We start from the raw sequence: 13,135 nt of genomic DNA, 5'->3' as shown, positions 1-13,135 counted from the left end.
AGTTAAATAAAAAATAAAGAATATTATCAAGGAATAAAGGAACACTAAGGTTTATTGTTAATATGTGACTGTTTAAATAATGGATGAACACACCATCACATAGTTTAATGATAATCTGAACACTTTCAAATACTGAGGCATATTCCAAGGAACACCAAAATCAACGCGTATTAATATTTTAAAGCTTGGATTTTATTTATCCTTCCTAGGAAACCATTGTAATAGTTACTCTTGCAGATTTTCCTTAAAGAATTATCATCATATGCTAACTTTAATAATTTCTGAAACAAAACAATGCATTAATATATCTTTTATGGAGCTCATTTTGCAAGAATTCCCCTGTGGTACTACACTTCAGAGTAAAATGGAGAAAATGCTCCTTAAATGCAATTGTTTTAAATTTATACTTCACGGCAGTTTTTATATTATTCTGTGTTGTCAGCATCCAAAGCCATTGTTTTGTGCTGAGTAAGCATCTATGAAATCATCGTGCTGTGGCCTTTAGTTTGGGGAATTTTATTTGGCAATGATTTTATAGCCTGGATACACACTAGGGGGACATGACAGAGTCACATGATATTTCTGTCCCAAAAATATAAAGCTGCAGTGGCGGCTTATAAGCAAAACTAAACGAAGAAGGAGGAGGAGGAAGAGGAAGAGGAGGGGGAGGAGGAAGAGGAGGAGGAGGAGGAGGAGGAGGAGGAGGGGGAGGAGGAAGAGGAGGAGGAGGAGGCGGCAAAAAGGTCATCCACGTGTATATATAGAACACACTGTAAAAACAAAATCAAAGCCCTCATAATGCACAGCCAAGTTCTGCTCCTGTCTGACAGGAACATATGGCAACAGTTTCTAGAGGCCGTGCCGATTTAATCTTTTTGTAGTCTTCTATGCCAACTATGTTTAATGAAATATCCTAGGTTTATTACCGATTAGATATCTAATGTGGTAAAATTCTACATAAGGAAAAAGTGTAACAGACACATAATTAAAAATTCTGTCCTTGAGACTCGCAATAGGCTCCTCCAGTCCTGTGTTAAGTCTTACTAGCCTTGACTAACCAGCTCATGAGACACCCAAAACCTCAGCTTCGTGCCTCTTCTGGGAGTGAGCGATATGGGCACAGATGAGGGAAAGAGCCGCCTCTTGTGCTGCTGTAAAAGGCTTCTCCGGTCCTTACCACAGTAGGTAAGGCTGCTGTTAATACTCAGCGCATTCCTCTCAGCTGCAGGATAACAGTACATATCTGTACCCGCTAAAAGACACTAGTCTGTAGAGAGTGGTTGTGGACCCCGTGATTGGAAACCTGGGCGCGCTCAGGCAGGAGCTGGGCAGCACAGCGTGCACACAGGAACCAGGGCGCGCCCAGATGGGAGCTGGGCTCAGAAGGGAGCTGGGCAGCACTGCGTGCATACAAGAACCTGGGCACGCTCAGACTGGAGCTGGGCTCAGAAGGGAGCTGGGCAGCACAGCGTACACATATGAGCACGTAGACATTCCTTGCTGAGTTGCTTCTTTCATGTTGCCATAATCATGCAAGTTGCTAATTTTCTTGTCCATTTTGCTAAGCATTCCTTCCATGTCATTGGCTTTCCCTTCCATGTACAGAAATGAATTCATTTACTTGGTGTATCCTCTTTTGGGTCATTGATGATTTTTAACAAACAAACAAAAATACTTTAGAAATACTCTTATCTGTAAAATAGTTATATTAATTGCTTGCATTATGAAATACAATTAAACAGACATTCAGGCAAATTCTTAGCAATGTTTTTAGTATTAAAAAATGACCAATAAATATGAAATAAGTTTGAAGATGAGGCAGGAAGCTTGCTTATAAAAAATATGAAATGCAGAGGATACAAGATATGTATGGTATGGCACAGGGAAGATATGAAAGTCAGTTATTTGGGATCATACCATAGAAACGCCTGAAATGTATTTTTAAAGAACTTCGAAGTAGTTACTCCTTTGACAATTTTAGACACTGGAAACTTCAGAAATAAAAAGGGAATCTTCTTGAATCACTTTCTAAGTAAAATTGTCTCTCTTTTCCTTCTAAGGAAGTATAAAGAAGTAGTTACAGTTGGAGAGGTTATGTGTAATTATGTGTGGAGGATGGGTCTATGCATTAAATTAATCAAGACTGAATGAGACCCTCCACCATGTCAAATAATCTGCAACATTCAACAGCAACAGAAGAGGAGAGATTACAGAGATCTAATACTCTAAACAAGGGAAATAAATTATAAACGAGGGAACACTCATCACAGACAGGCGGAGAAAGAATCATGTTCAGATGGAATATAAGGACTGAGGAGAAAGAATTATGGATTTACTAACATCAAGACCAAAAAGGCCAAAGTATCTATAAATAATAATGTCACTGGACTCAGTTTGTAACTGAAACTTGTGTAGAAATGCTCGAAATATTCAACGAAAAGCTGACAAACAAGTGTCAAGCTATCTAATAAAATAATCTGGACTGTTCGCTAGATGCACAATTAAATCTTCTGCACTTCTGTGAAAGCCTAAAAACATATTTTTTAAAATCTATAAAAAAATAAGGACGGAAATTCACAAGTTTATTCATGGCTAATAAAACTCAAGCACTTTTTATCCATGTCTAATGTCAAATATAAAAAGGCCTTTGAGAGAAAAGGCTTCTTATATAGTACATTCAGAGAATGTTTAATTCTTACAAAGTATTTACAGAAAACATTTTGCTGATAATTCTTACATTCCTAATATATAATTAACTTACCACAATCACTAATTATCCCAAACACTATATGAGCCCTGCAAAAATATATATCCAATTTGGCATTTAACTTGGTTCAGCAACCAACCCATCAAGTATACTGTAATAAATTTATTACATTATTTATCCATTAAGAATTTTGTAACAAATTTATCCAAGAAGAATATAATATAGAGGAAGAAAAGGCATTAGTCATACAAGACTGGAAAAGAATTTTCTTTTCGTACTTATATTTTACAAATAAGTAAGCATGAATAATCTAGACAACTATTTTACGGTTAATAACATACTTATCTGTTGTATATGACGAATGGATTATAATGACATACATGCTGCTAGCAATGACTATGGAAAGATGACGCATAGATTAACACTGTCCCAAGCAACCAGGGGACCACTAAATTAACTCCAGAATGGGACTTTCCCAGATCATTCAATCAAAATAAATCTCTTTGTCCTTTACTCCATAATTTGATTTATTCATAACACAATGACAGTATCCCACAATGTTTGTAAATTTAAGTTATACTTCTGGCAGTTAATAAGCATTCAATCATGATTTGATGATTTCAAAGATAATTCTTCTTGGTAAGGCGCTGTAGTTTGTGGGTGCGCTGAGCTGTTCCACTCTAAGAAAAACCTCCTTATTTTCTTCTACTGCAATTTATAAGTCAGTTTGGAGAGCATATTTAAAATGTATACCAAAAAATACATCAGTTTGAATAAATTAACTATCACTTCAGAGTACCCACACTGTGCCAGTGTTCCATTAAGGGACATAAATTTAAAAGCACTTACCCTTGGAGAAGTTCAGCCAAGAGTGAGCCCAGTTTTAATTCTATGCCTCCCGTGCCTTCCTCATCTATTTCCTGTCTATCTGTTGTATGAATCTGGATCTGTGCCTACCCAAACGTGCCTTGTCTGTCCCTGCCTTTGTGTCTGGGTCCCTACACGAGGCTTTGCATGCGGTTTTTTGAACAGTATAGAAAGCATCACACAAGGAAAGATTGAGGGCCACTTACACAAATCTTTAACAGAGTTTTGCAAGGGACAAAGTCACTAACTCCAATGACCCCCAACTATCCCAGGGAACAAACAGAAACTATTGAGAAATATTTATATGTTGTGGTGGATATTCCTGGTATGATGTTGTTTTCAACGTAGTTGCTGCCTCCAGGGTTTACTGTCATAGCATGTGCATGTAGTATTTGAAGGTAGTATCTTAGGATTATAGTTATGTAGCCTGGCTTGATGGCACATGCCTTTAATCCAGCTCCCAGGACGCAGAGACAACTTTGATGACAGCATGATCTACATAGAGAGTTACTGGCCAGCCAGAACAACATAATGAAACCCTGTCTCAAAAAACAACAATAAAATTGCAGCTATTCATTCTCTTTTGTTATGAATTAATTACATGGGGAATCCAAGGCAAATAAGGTTGGCTGTACATCGTTTCCTTAAAATCAGGTTGAACAGCAGACCAAGTTCACAGTAGGACGGCAGTCTTAAATGACCTTAAGGCACATTGTTACCTCTAGCAAAATCTCCAGGTTCTTTGAATGTAGCAGATATTTTCATAATAATAAATCACCAAATTTTTTTATAGAAAAAGTCTTAATCATACAATTTTGGGGTGATTTGCACAGGATTGGACCCCAAGTCCTGGCCTGGCTAAGCAAATGATGTACCTTTCACCTAAAGTCCCATCTCGGATTTTTTTTTTTTTTGAGAAAGTGTCTCACTTCCTAACTCACAGTAGCCTTGAACATCATAGTATGTAAATGTAGAAGAACTATAATCCAGCAACATGGATCACATCCAAAGACCTTTTAGGTCTGTATGATCTGGCTGGAATACAGACACACCTTTAGCATATGCCTTTAATCCCTAAGATTGAAAGTAAAATTAGTTTGTAGAAGGAAGCAGCTATGTTTGAAAATGATGTTTTAATTAAGGGGCAAAGTGGGTAATCTGAGAAAGATTGGACAGAATCAGTCAGAGATGGAACATAAGAACAGCACAAGAAAAAGAAGACTTAAGAGAGCAGAGGGAGAGAGGAGACAGTTTTACAGAGACAGGTTGCAGGTGAAGACAGAATAAGCCAGAGAATGAGATGGAGCCAGAAGATTAGAACACACTGCCAGAGTTGGTTTGAGGCCAAACAGAGCAATTCAGTCAAAAATCAAGAGAAGACAGTTTGAATCAGTCAACATGGAAAAGACCTTGGGCCAAAACACCTGAGTTGAACCAGCCAGCCAGAGTTCAGAACTAGAAAGGGTCAGCTTATTCAGCAGTAAGCCTCCAAGACAACAATTACATCTGGCAAGTAAGTTACGCTGGCAGTATGTAGCTTTGAACACACAAGTCTTCTATGTTAGCGCCACCAAGTGTTGGGATTACAGACATGTGCCACCATGCCCACCTGTGCAAGTCAATTTTACTAGCATGCTCTAACCTACTAACTTTGAATTCTGACAATCACAAGATCGCTGTATCAGCTGGCACTGGGGGTTAGTGTTCAGCAGAAGCGCATGCTGTTTCATCTATAAACAATCTCACTCCAGGCGCCAGACAGACAGACAGCACATCAAATGCCTTTAACACAGTGGCCACGCCCCAGAAGAGTGGAGCCTGCTTTTGACCTCCGAGCAGTCTCTCCAGGCACCACTCTTCTGGAGGACCAAAGCTCAGTTTCCAGAAAATGGCAGTAAACATACGCTTTCTGGCTTTTTAAATTTTAATTTCAGTCATTACGACATAATTTACCAATGTGACATGTCATTTATTAGTTAGGTAATGAATGTGGCCATAAAAAATTCAGTTATTTTTACATATCACATGACAATATAAAGTCACAGACAGCAAGACATCATCTTGCCACCTTTTAGGACCTAAGAAACAGTCAAGGATTATTTAAAGTTTCATAAAAGTCTGCAACAAGGAATACGATGGGCATTAATCCTTCATCCCATTTAATTTCCTATTTACCGTGTATTAGCTTGCCAGATGTGATATGTCAGTAACAGAAATTAATATGGAATAATTAAACTAGTTTAAAATCTACCAGCAGAATACCATCCCCAAAGGGGAACATATTTACCAAAGCACCCTGCCTGCTGAAAATATAAAATCCTTCATAACAATTTAAATCATTTTGTACAGATTATAGAGAGGGAAATGTTCCTTTTTTCTATTTCAGCAAAAGTTTACATAATCAGTCATATGCAATTGGCAGTACATTCTGATCCATGGCACTACAGGTGCAACCAACAGGGGCTGCGGAGATGGCTTAGTGAGTAAGAGCACTGGCTGCCCTTCCAAAGGATGCTGGTTCAATTCCCAGCACCCATACAGCAGCTAACAACTATCTGTCAATCCAGAACCAAGGGTTGAACACCCTCTTCTGACCACTAGGGACACTGCAAACATGTGGTACACAGACATACATGTAGGCAAAATATAAGATAAAAATAAATATTTTAATTACAAAAAAGAAAACCAACATTAAGTAGACTTCATCAGTATAATCAAACTATGAGAGGAAAATTTTCAAGCAAATTTAAGTATCATTTAAGAAGTTATAAATTTTTATACTTTATCTTTTATAGATTTTGTATTTTAATGTATACATCTGTTTTGTGCATGTATGTCTGTGTCTATGTATGTGTGTGTATGTCTGTGTGTGTGTGTGTGTGTGTGTGTGTGTGTGTGTCTGTCTGTCTGTCTGTCTATGTCTTATACAGGTGTGTTTGGAGACTAAAGAAGGCATCAGACCTTCTGGAGGCAGAGTAAGATGCTACAAGCCCACCTGATACAGTACTAGGAAATGAACCTCTGAAAGAAGAGAGTGTTCCTGACCACTTTTTTACCCCTAAAACTTTTATATTTTGGGGGGACATTGTGATTTTTTTAAATAAGACAATCTACAATGTGGAAGGAATTATTTGATAATCGTGGTATTATAAGAGCCTAGTATTTTGAATATATAAAGATATCTTACAATTCAGGGAGGGGAAGCAAGAATAAAACAAGCCCCACATTAAAAATGGGCCAAAGCTCTGGAAATAATTTCTCCAGACACCACAGTAACAGCTCAACCAAATAGTGGTACAGGAGCTAAAACAGGTGTTGATGCGCCCACATGCATAGCAACATTGTTCAAAATAACCAAAAGGGAGGTGCAATTCAAGCTTCTCTCAAAGTCAGGCCAGACAGATAAAATGTAGTTTTAAAAGACAGCAGCAGAATGCTGTTCAGCCTAAAGAGCAGAGATGGCCTGACACACTGTGACCTGAGAGACCTGGAAGATATTGGCCAGTCATCAAAGAATCCAAATTGTGAGTCTATTCATGAGCGAGCGACCTGGTGGTGCCCAAAAGCTGAAAGATGGAAAGACAGACAGAAAGTGGTGGCTAGAGGACAGTGAGACAGTTCACAAGAGGAAACAAAACCTTGAGGGTCTATCCAAAATATCCGCCACCCCTTCACTCAGGAATGTCAGTGGTTCTTGTACACAGAGCACATGCCAACGCTCTCAGCATTTCCCACAAGGCCCTGCGATCTCCTCACGGTTTCAGCTCTCCACACTACAGCATCCTCATCAACTGCTTCTGGGTTTTCAGCTTTCTCTCAAATACATTAGAAAATGTTTTTAAGGACATCTATCATAGCTGTTACTTTTGTCTGGAACACTCTTTTCTCAAAGTGCAGTGAAGAACTTCATTATCCTCCAGAACTGGATGGGGAGTCACTTGCTAAGGACACCATATGCATGGATCATGGGGACACGAGGAATCAAATTGGTAGTGATGTAGAAACTCTGTCCCTTCTGGCTAGCTTTCCCAGAACCAGGAGGTGCTGTGCACAAAACTGAGGTCGGGGGAAGTGACCCACAGTTGCTAAGCTGTGAACACTGTAATCACCAGCATAGCAAAGGTATGCCCACAGAGCAATAGTGACATGTTTGGGCAGTCACCAAACACTTTCTGATCAGACGGAAGACCCACTCCACAAAACAGAATTCATACCTGGTCCTGAATTGGGCCAAGAACCATTAGCAGTGTGAGTCATAGACTCTAGGGAAGAACTTACTGCCAACATTCTGTTTAATGGGTATAGTATTGAACTGTGCTTTCCACACATATTGGATCTATTAGACCAGCAGATTAGCGGAGCTCTCAACTCTCATCAGAAAACCTTCCTGTTGCAGCATGTGGCACCTAACGGAGACTTACAGTTGGTCAAACTGTAGAGCATAAGAGACTGTAGTGTTGACCCCTGACTGGGACATCTACAGTGTCCCCACAAGGTTCAGGTGTCACCACAGCAAGGTCAGAAAGACCATAAAAGCCTGTGGTTGGCAGCAGGAACTTGTCAAACAAATTCTCCACGCGTGGCAGGAAGGCTACACACATGAACTCTCAGAAGCTGTGGCTGCATGCACACGACCTCTGTGGGATGAAGAGAGTTGAAAGTCCAGTGTGGCTGGGTAAGGGTTGTGGATCCTAGCCCTAGCTGAGGGGATCCTTGTAACTGACAGCTGCTGAAGGACACTCGGTCTACGTCAAGGCGGCCACTGATAGGTTGCCATGTTCCAACTAGATGGTACCACCGCCATGCTCATACTGCAATACGGGGTGGACTCGGTGGGATTTAAAAAGGAGAACGGGGTTAGAAAAGAAAAGTGGTCTCTAGCAACAATGAGAATGAAAAAAGGAAAAAAAGAAAACACCATGCTAATTGAAAAAAGCCAGTCAAAACAGGTTTTTTAAAAAGTAGCAGAATTGATATTTCAGACCAAACCCATTCCCTTACCTGCCACCCTATCCTAACAGAAATCATAGCTGCATTTAGGCATCTTCCTTTAACTATCAACTGTTCCTTCCAAAGGTCAATAATCTATCAAAAAAAATCTGCAGTGATCACTTTATAAACGGGATTGGATACTACTTTAGTACATTTCTTGTAATAAGTATGCATTCAATCTTAAGTTAAAAAGTAACACTTAAAAATAAGCATCTCACAGAGATGCTTTATGGCCGTCGATCAATAAATACTACCTTCAAAAATACTGACACTGGATAGGAAAAAAATTATTTTTTTCTTATGATTAGCACATCCACATGAAGTACATAAAAGCATTTACCTGTGCACTGCCCGCCATTGGTTGGGTCTCCATAGTACCCCGGCATGCAGTCCTGACACTGTCTCCCAGTGGTGAGATTCTTACATTGCTCACAGACATTGTTATTGATGCACGTGCTGTGTCCGTTACACTGGCAAGCTGAGGAAAACAGTAAACAGTGTCACAGATAACCCAGTAACAGTGAGAGTGTGCAGAAGTGACTTGAGACTGAAGTTACTTTTAAAATCAGGCTCTAGGGAGGGGCAAAGAGCATTCCCCAAGTTTTAAATACATAACACACACAGCTGAAAGCACGTGACACACATCCACACATGACAGTGACTACATCATATCGTAGGTCACAACTGACCTCATTATTGATAAGGTGTAGGGGCTACAGATAATGTGAAATATAAAGATTACAGACAAGAAAGGAATATTTCAATATCTCATTAAAGAATCTTATGCATTTTTATCTATTAAAATACATAAAGACAAGATTAGATAATAAATAATAGCTTTGACAAAGGATAGTAAGTTCTTAATATATAATAAACATATTTTACTTATACTTAATAACAAATCATAAATACAGAAAATTATCTAGCAATAGGTCTTTATTTTAAAACATGAGATGAACACAGGAAATCTTTTCATTTGAACAAAGGTATGTCTTCTTAAAATAATAAGACAGTTTAAAACCATCTATGAAACATGAAAATCCATTAACAAAAAGTTCAGAATAAAGAAAATCAAATGTGTAAAATAATATATTTAAAATATCACAGTTTTGCTTTCAAATTTAAAGTTCACAAACATGCCTTTCCAAAGGTCAGTGACAGGAAACTTAGCTCAGCAGATCTCTCTGCATTGCCAGTCACCAATGACAACCCTGGAGTTCTTTCATAATAAAACCATTATGTTGGTAGAACTTCTATTATCATGCTTAAATGGTTAAGGGGAAGCTTTGTAGAGACTTGCCAAACACATAATTAATTCATCCATAATTCATTCATTCAGGTTAAAAACATGAATGCCCACCACACATAAAGAACTACCTGAAGAACCAAAGTAAGAATCAGGCTAGTAAACTTTGTGAAATTTGAAACCACATGAAAACCATTATCTAAGTCAAAGCGCCTGCTTCTGAGTAAGAGGGGTGTGCTTAGCTCTCACGACTAACTTGTGTATAGGATCTGACTAAAATGGCAGAGCCAGGGACGTTTCCACAAGAGCAGCAATCTGGGTGTGGTGAGAGCTTCCCAAACAGAAAGCACAGGAATGACCAACACCTCACAAAAGTAAAAGACCACAGCTGCCCAAGGGCCAATCAATCTTTCCTGTCTGAACGAGAAAAATCCAAGGGCAGCCAAGAAGCCTGTGTCTTGGATCCAGCTCCACATGGCTGGTGCGTCACAGCGGATCTAATAAAGAGGATGCATCATGAAGACATGACAGGATTTAGACCCGACTGCAGGGGGAAAACTCTACAAAGGGAGGGTGCTGGCAACTGGTATGCTTACAACTAACATACCATCAATGACAAAGGACAAGGCCTACTACAAACAGCTGTATCAAACACAGAAAACGAAAGGCTATACTCCTAGGCCTGTGATTATGCTTCAATCAAGACTGCACCAGACTGCATCCGTAGGTAGACTCACCTGACACTGAACAATTCTTCCAGGATGAACTTATTTTAAATGTTCTGGTATCAACATAAATAAAGAACAAAAACAAAACTAAAGGCAATACATCTATTTTATTTTGCCTGCATTTGAAATCTACCCCCAGATGGCTCCTTATTTATGGAAACACACATAGAAAAACAAAAATTGAAATAAAACATAATGACAAATTCATCATTTGATATGCAAATAAAGCACATAGTTCTGAAAATATGGGCTCTCCATAAACAGATGTGCAGCATTTTAAAATCTTTGTGACATTATTAGTAAATTTCCAATGTTTACACAGAAATTCAAGGCAAAAAAGTTTTTACCTAAAACCTTTTTCAATATATACCTTATCTTAAAGGAAAAGAAAATTGTCAGGGACTAAAATCAAGGCAGAGACTGAGTTGGAAAGAAATCTGTGCTCTACATAGGACAGACAAGCAAGCGTCAGAAGGCATGGCATCCAAACTCTAGCAAGACCAGCAAATGTAACTGCTGCCATCTTCCAGGAAGGAAGGGAAACTGAGTCACGGACACAAACTGACATTATCACCTGCACCCATAACGGAGAAACAAATTAACAAAGCATACCGTGAGACCAAAGAGACAGCAAAGAATCCTGCATGCCACTAAAAATCTAGGTATGAGAGGAAAAGGCTGCATAAAAATGTAAACTCTGTTCCTCACACCATCTGCTGGACTGAAGTCTACCTTACCACAGAATGAACAACTCTAAAAGCAAGCACGCACAGCAATCATCCTGTGCCAAGGTCCTCAGACCTCAGGAAGGCCACTTGGAATGACTCCATGAAACGTATCTACAACTCAAATCATGCAAAGCACACCACAGAACTGAGATGAGAAAACACTCTTTCCAGAAAAGGACTAGACAGTTAAAGGTTTAGAATTTGCAATCCACCTAGTTTTTTATTTTCTTTTTCTCAAAATTTTATTTTATGCTATGGGTATTTTGCTTGCTTGTAAGCATGTGTGCAGTGCCCTTGGAGACCAGAAGAGGGCACTGGATACCCTGGAATTGGAGGAACACTTGGTTGTGAGTTGCAAGTGGTGCTGGAAATCTAACCCAGGGCTTCTACTCTTAAACACTGATCCATCTCTACACACACACACACACACACACACACACACCTTGAGAGGAGAAGGGTCAGGGAGAGAATGTGAAGTAGGAAGTCCTATATATGATCAGAGGGCCAGGAAGACTTGGCTGGAGAGTAGGAGGACAGACATGTATGAATATAGACATGAAGTCTCTGTATGGAAGAAGCAACGGCTTATCCTCAAAATGAGAAGACAAGACTGAGAGAGGCCTGCATCGTGCTAGTTAAAGAAACTCTTGTCTTTGAGCCTATGTGCATACATTTAGTTGCTTCTTCACAAAATCTCACTGCAAACCTGGCAGAAAGCAGCTAACAATAACCATACCACAGCAAGAACACTGGACTGCCTGAAAATTTACTCTGCCTGTTTAAATTAATCACGTTTCAACGTGCAGTCGTGGGACACCCACATTTTCACAAAGTTCTTACCCCACCTGTCACCTCCTCTGTGACATCTCAGTGTCCTTGAACCCACCTGTCACCTCCTCTGTGACATCATCACACAGTGTCCTTGCCCCCACCTGTCACCTCCTCTGTGACATCACACAGTGTTCTTTTCCCCACCTGTCACCTCCTCTGTGACATCATCACGCAGTGTCCTTACCCCACCTGTCACCTCCTCTGTGACATCTCAGTGTCCTTGAACCCACCTGTCACCTCCTCTGTGACATCACACAGTGTCATTACCCCATCTGTCACCTCCTCTGGGACATCATCACACAGTGTCCTTACCCCATCTGTCACCTCCTCTGGGAAATCATCACACAGTGTCCTTACCCCACCTGTCACCTTCTCTGTGACATCACACATAATGTTCTTGCTCCCACCTGTTACCTCCTCTGTGACATCATCACACAGTGTCCTTACCCCATCTGTCACCTCCTCTGTGACATCTCACTGTCCTTGCACCCACCTGTCACCTCCTCTGTGACATCATCATACAGTGTCCTTGCCCCAACCTGTCACCTCCTCTGTGACATCACAGTGTCCTTGCTCCCATTTGTCACCTCCTCTGTGACATCACACAGTGTCCTTGCTTCCACCTGTCATCTCCTCTGTGACATCACACAATATACTTACCCCACCTGTCACCTCCTCTGTGACATCTCAGTGTCCTTGAACCCACCTGTCACCTCCTCTGTGACATCATCACACAGTGTCCTTGCCCCCACCTGTCACCTCCTCTGTGACATCACAGTGTTCTTGCCCCACCTGTCACCTCCTCTGTGACATCATCACACAGTGTCCTTGCCCCCACCTGTCACCTCCTGTGACATCACAGTGTTCTTGCCCCACCTGTCACCTCCTCTGTGACATCATCACAGTGTCCTTGCCCCCACCTGTCACCTCCTCTGTGACATCACAGTGTTCTTGCCCCACCTGTCACCTCCTCTGTGACATCATCACAGTGTCCTTGCCCCCACCTGTCACCTCCTCTGTGACATCACAGTGTCCT

General features: G+C 40.3%; 1 protein-coding gene across 3 annotated transcripts in view; it reads right to left on the bottom strand.

The window, feature by feature from the left end:
* Atrnl1 (attractin like 1) overlaps positions 1-13,135 on the bottom strand; it is a 539,822-nt gene that overhangs the window by 427,803 nt on the left and 98,884 nt on the right. For all 3 annotated transcript variants that reach the window (XM_034499803.2, XM_034499812.2, XM_076925810.1), the window contains exon 19: positions 8,907-9,044. In XM_034499803.2, coding sequence (XP_034355694.1) covers positions 8,907-9,044 — 138 coding nt within the window. The remainder of the gene's footprint in view (positions 1-8,906; positions 9,045-13,135) is intronic.

Source organism: Arvicanthis niloticus, chromosome 1 (genome assembly GCF_011762505.2).
Source record: "Arvicanthis niloticus isolate mArvNil1 chromosome 1, mArvNil1.pat.X, whole genome shotgun sequence".
NCBI classification, from domain to species: Eukaryota; Metazoa; Chordata; class Mammalia; order Rodentia; family Muridae; genus Arvicanthis; species Arvicanthis niloticus.
The sequence above is the reverse complement of the archived record's forward strand: the minus strand, read 5'-3'. Positions and strand labels throughout refer to the sequence as shown.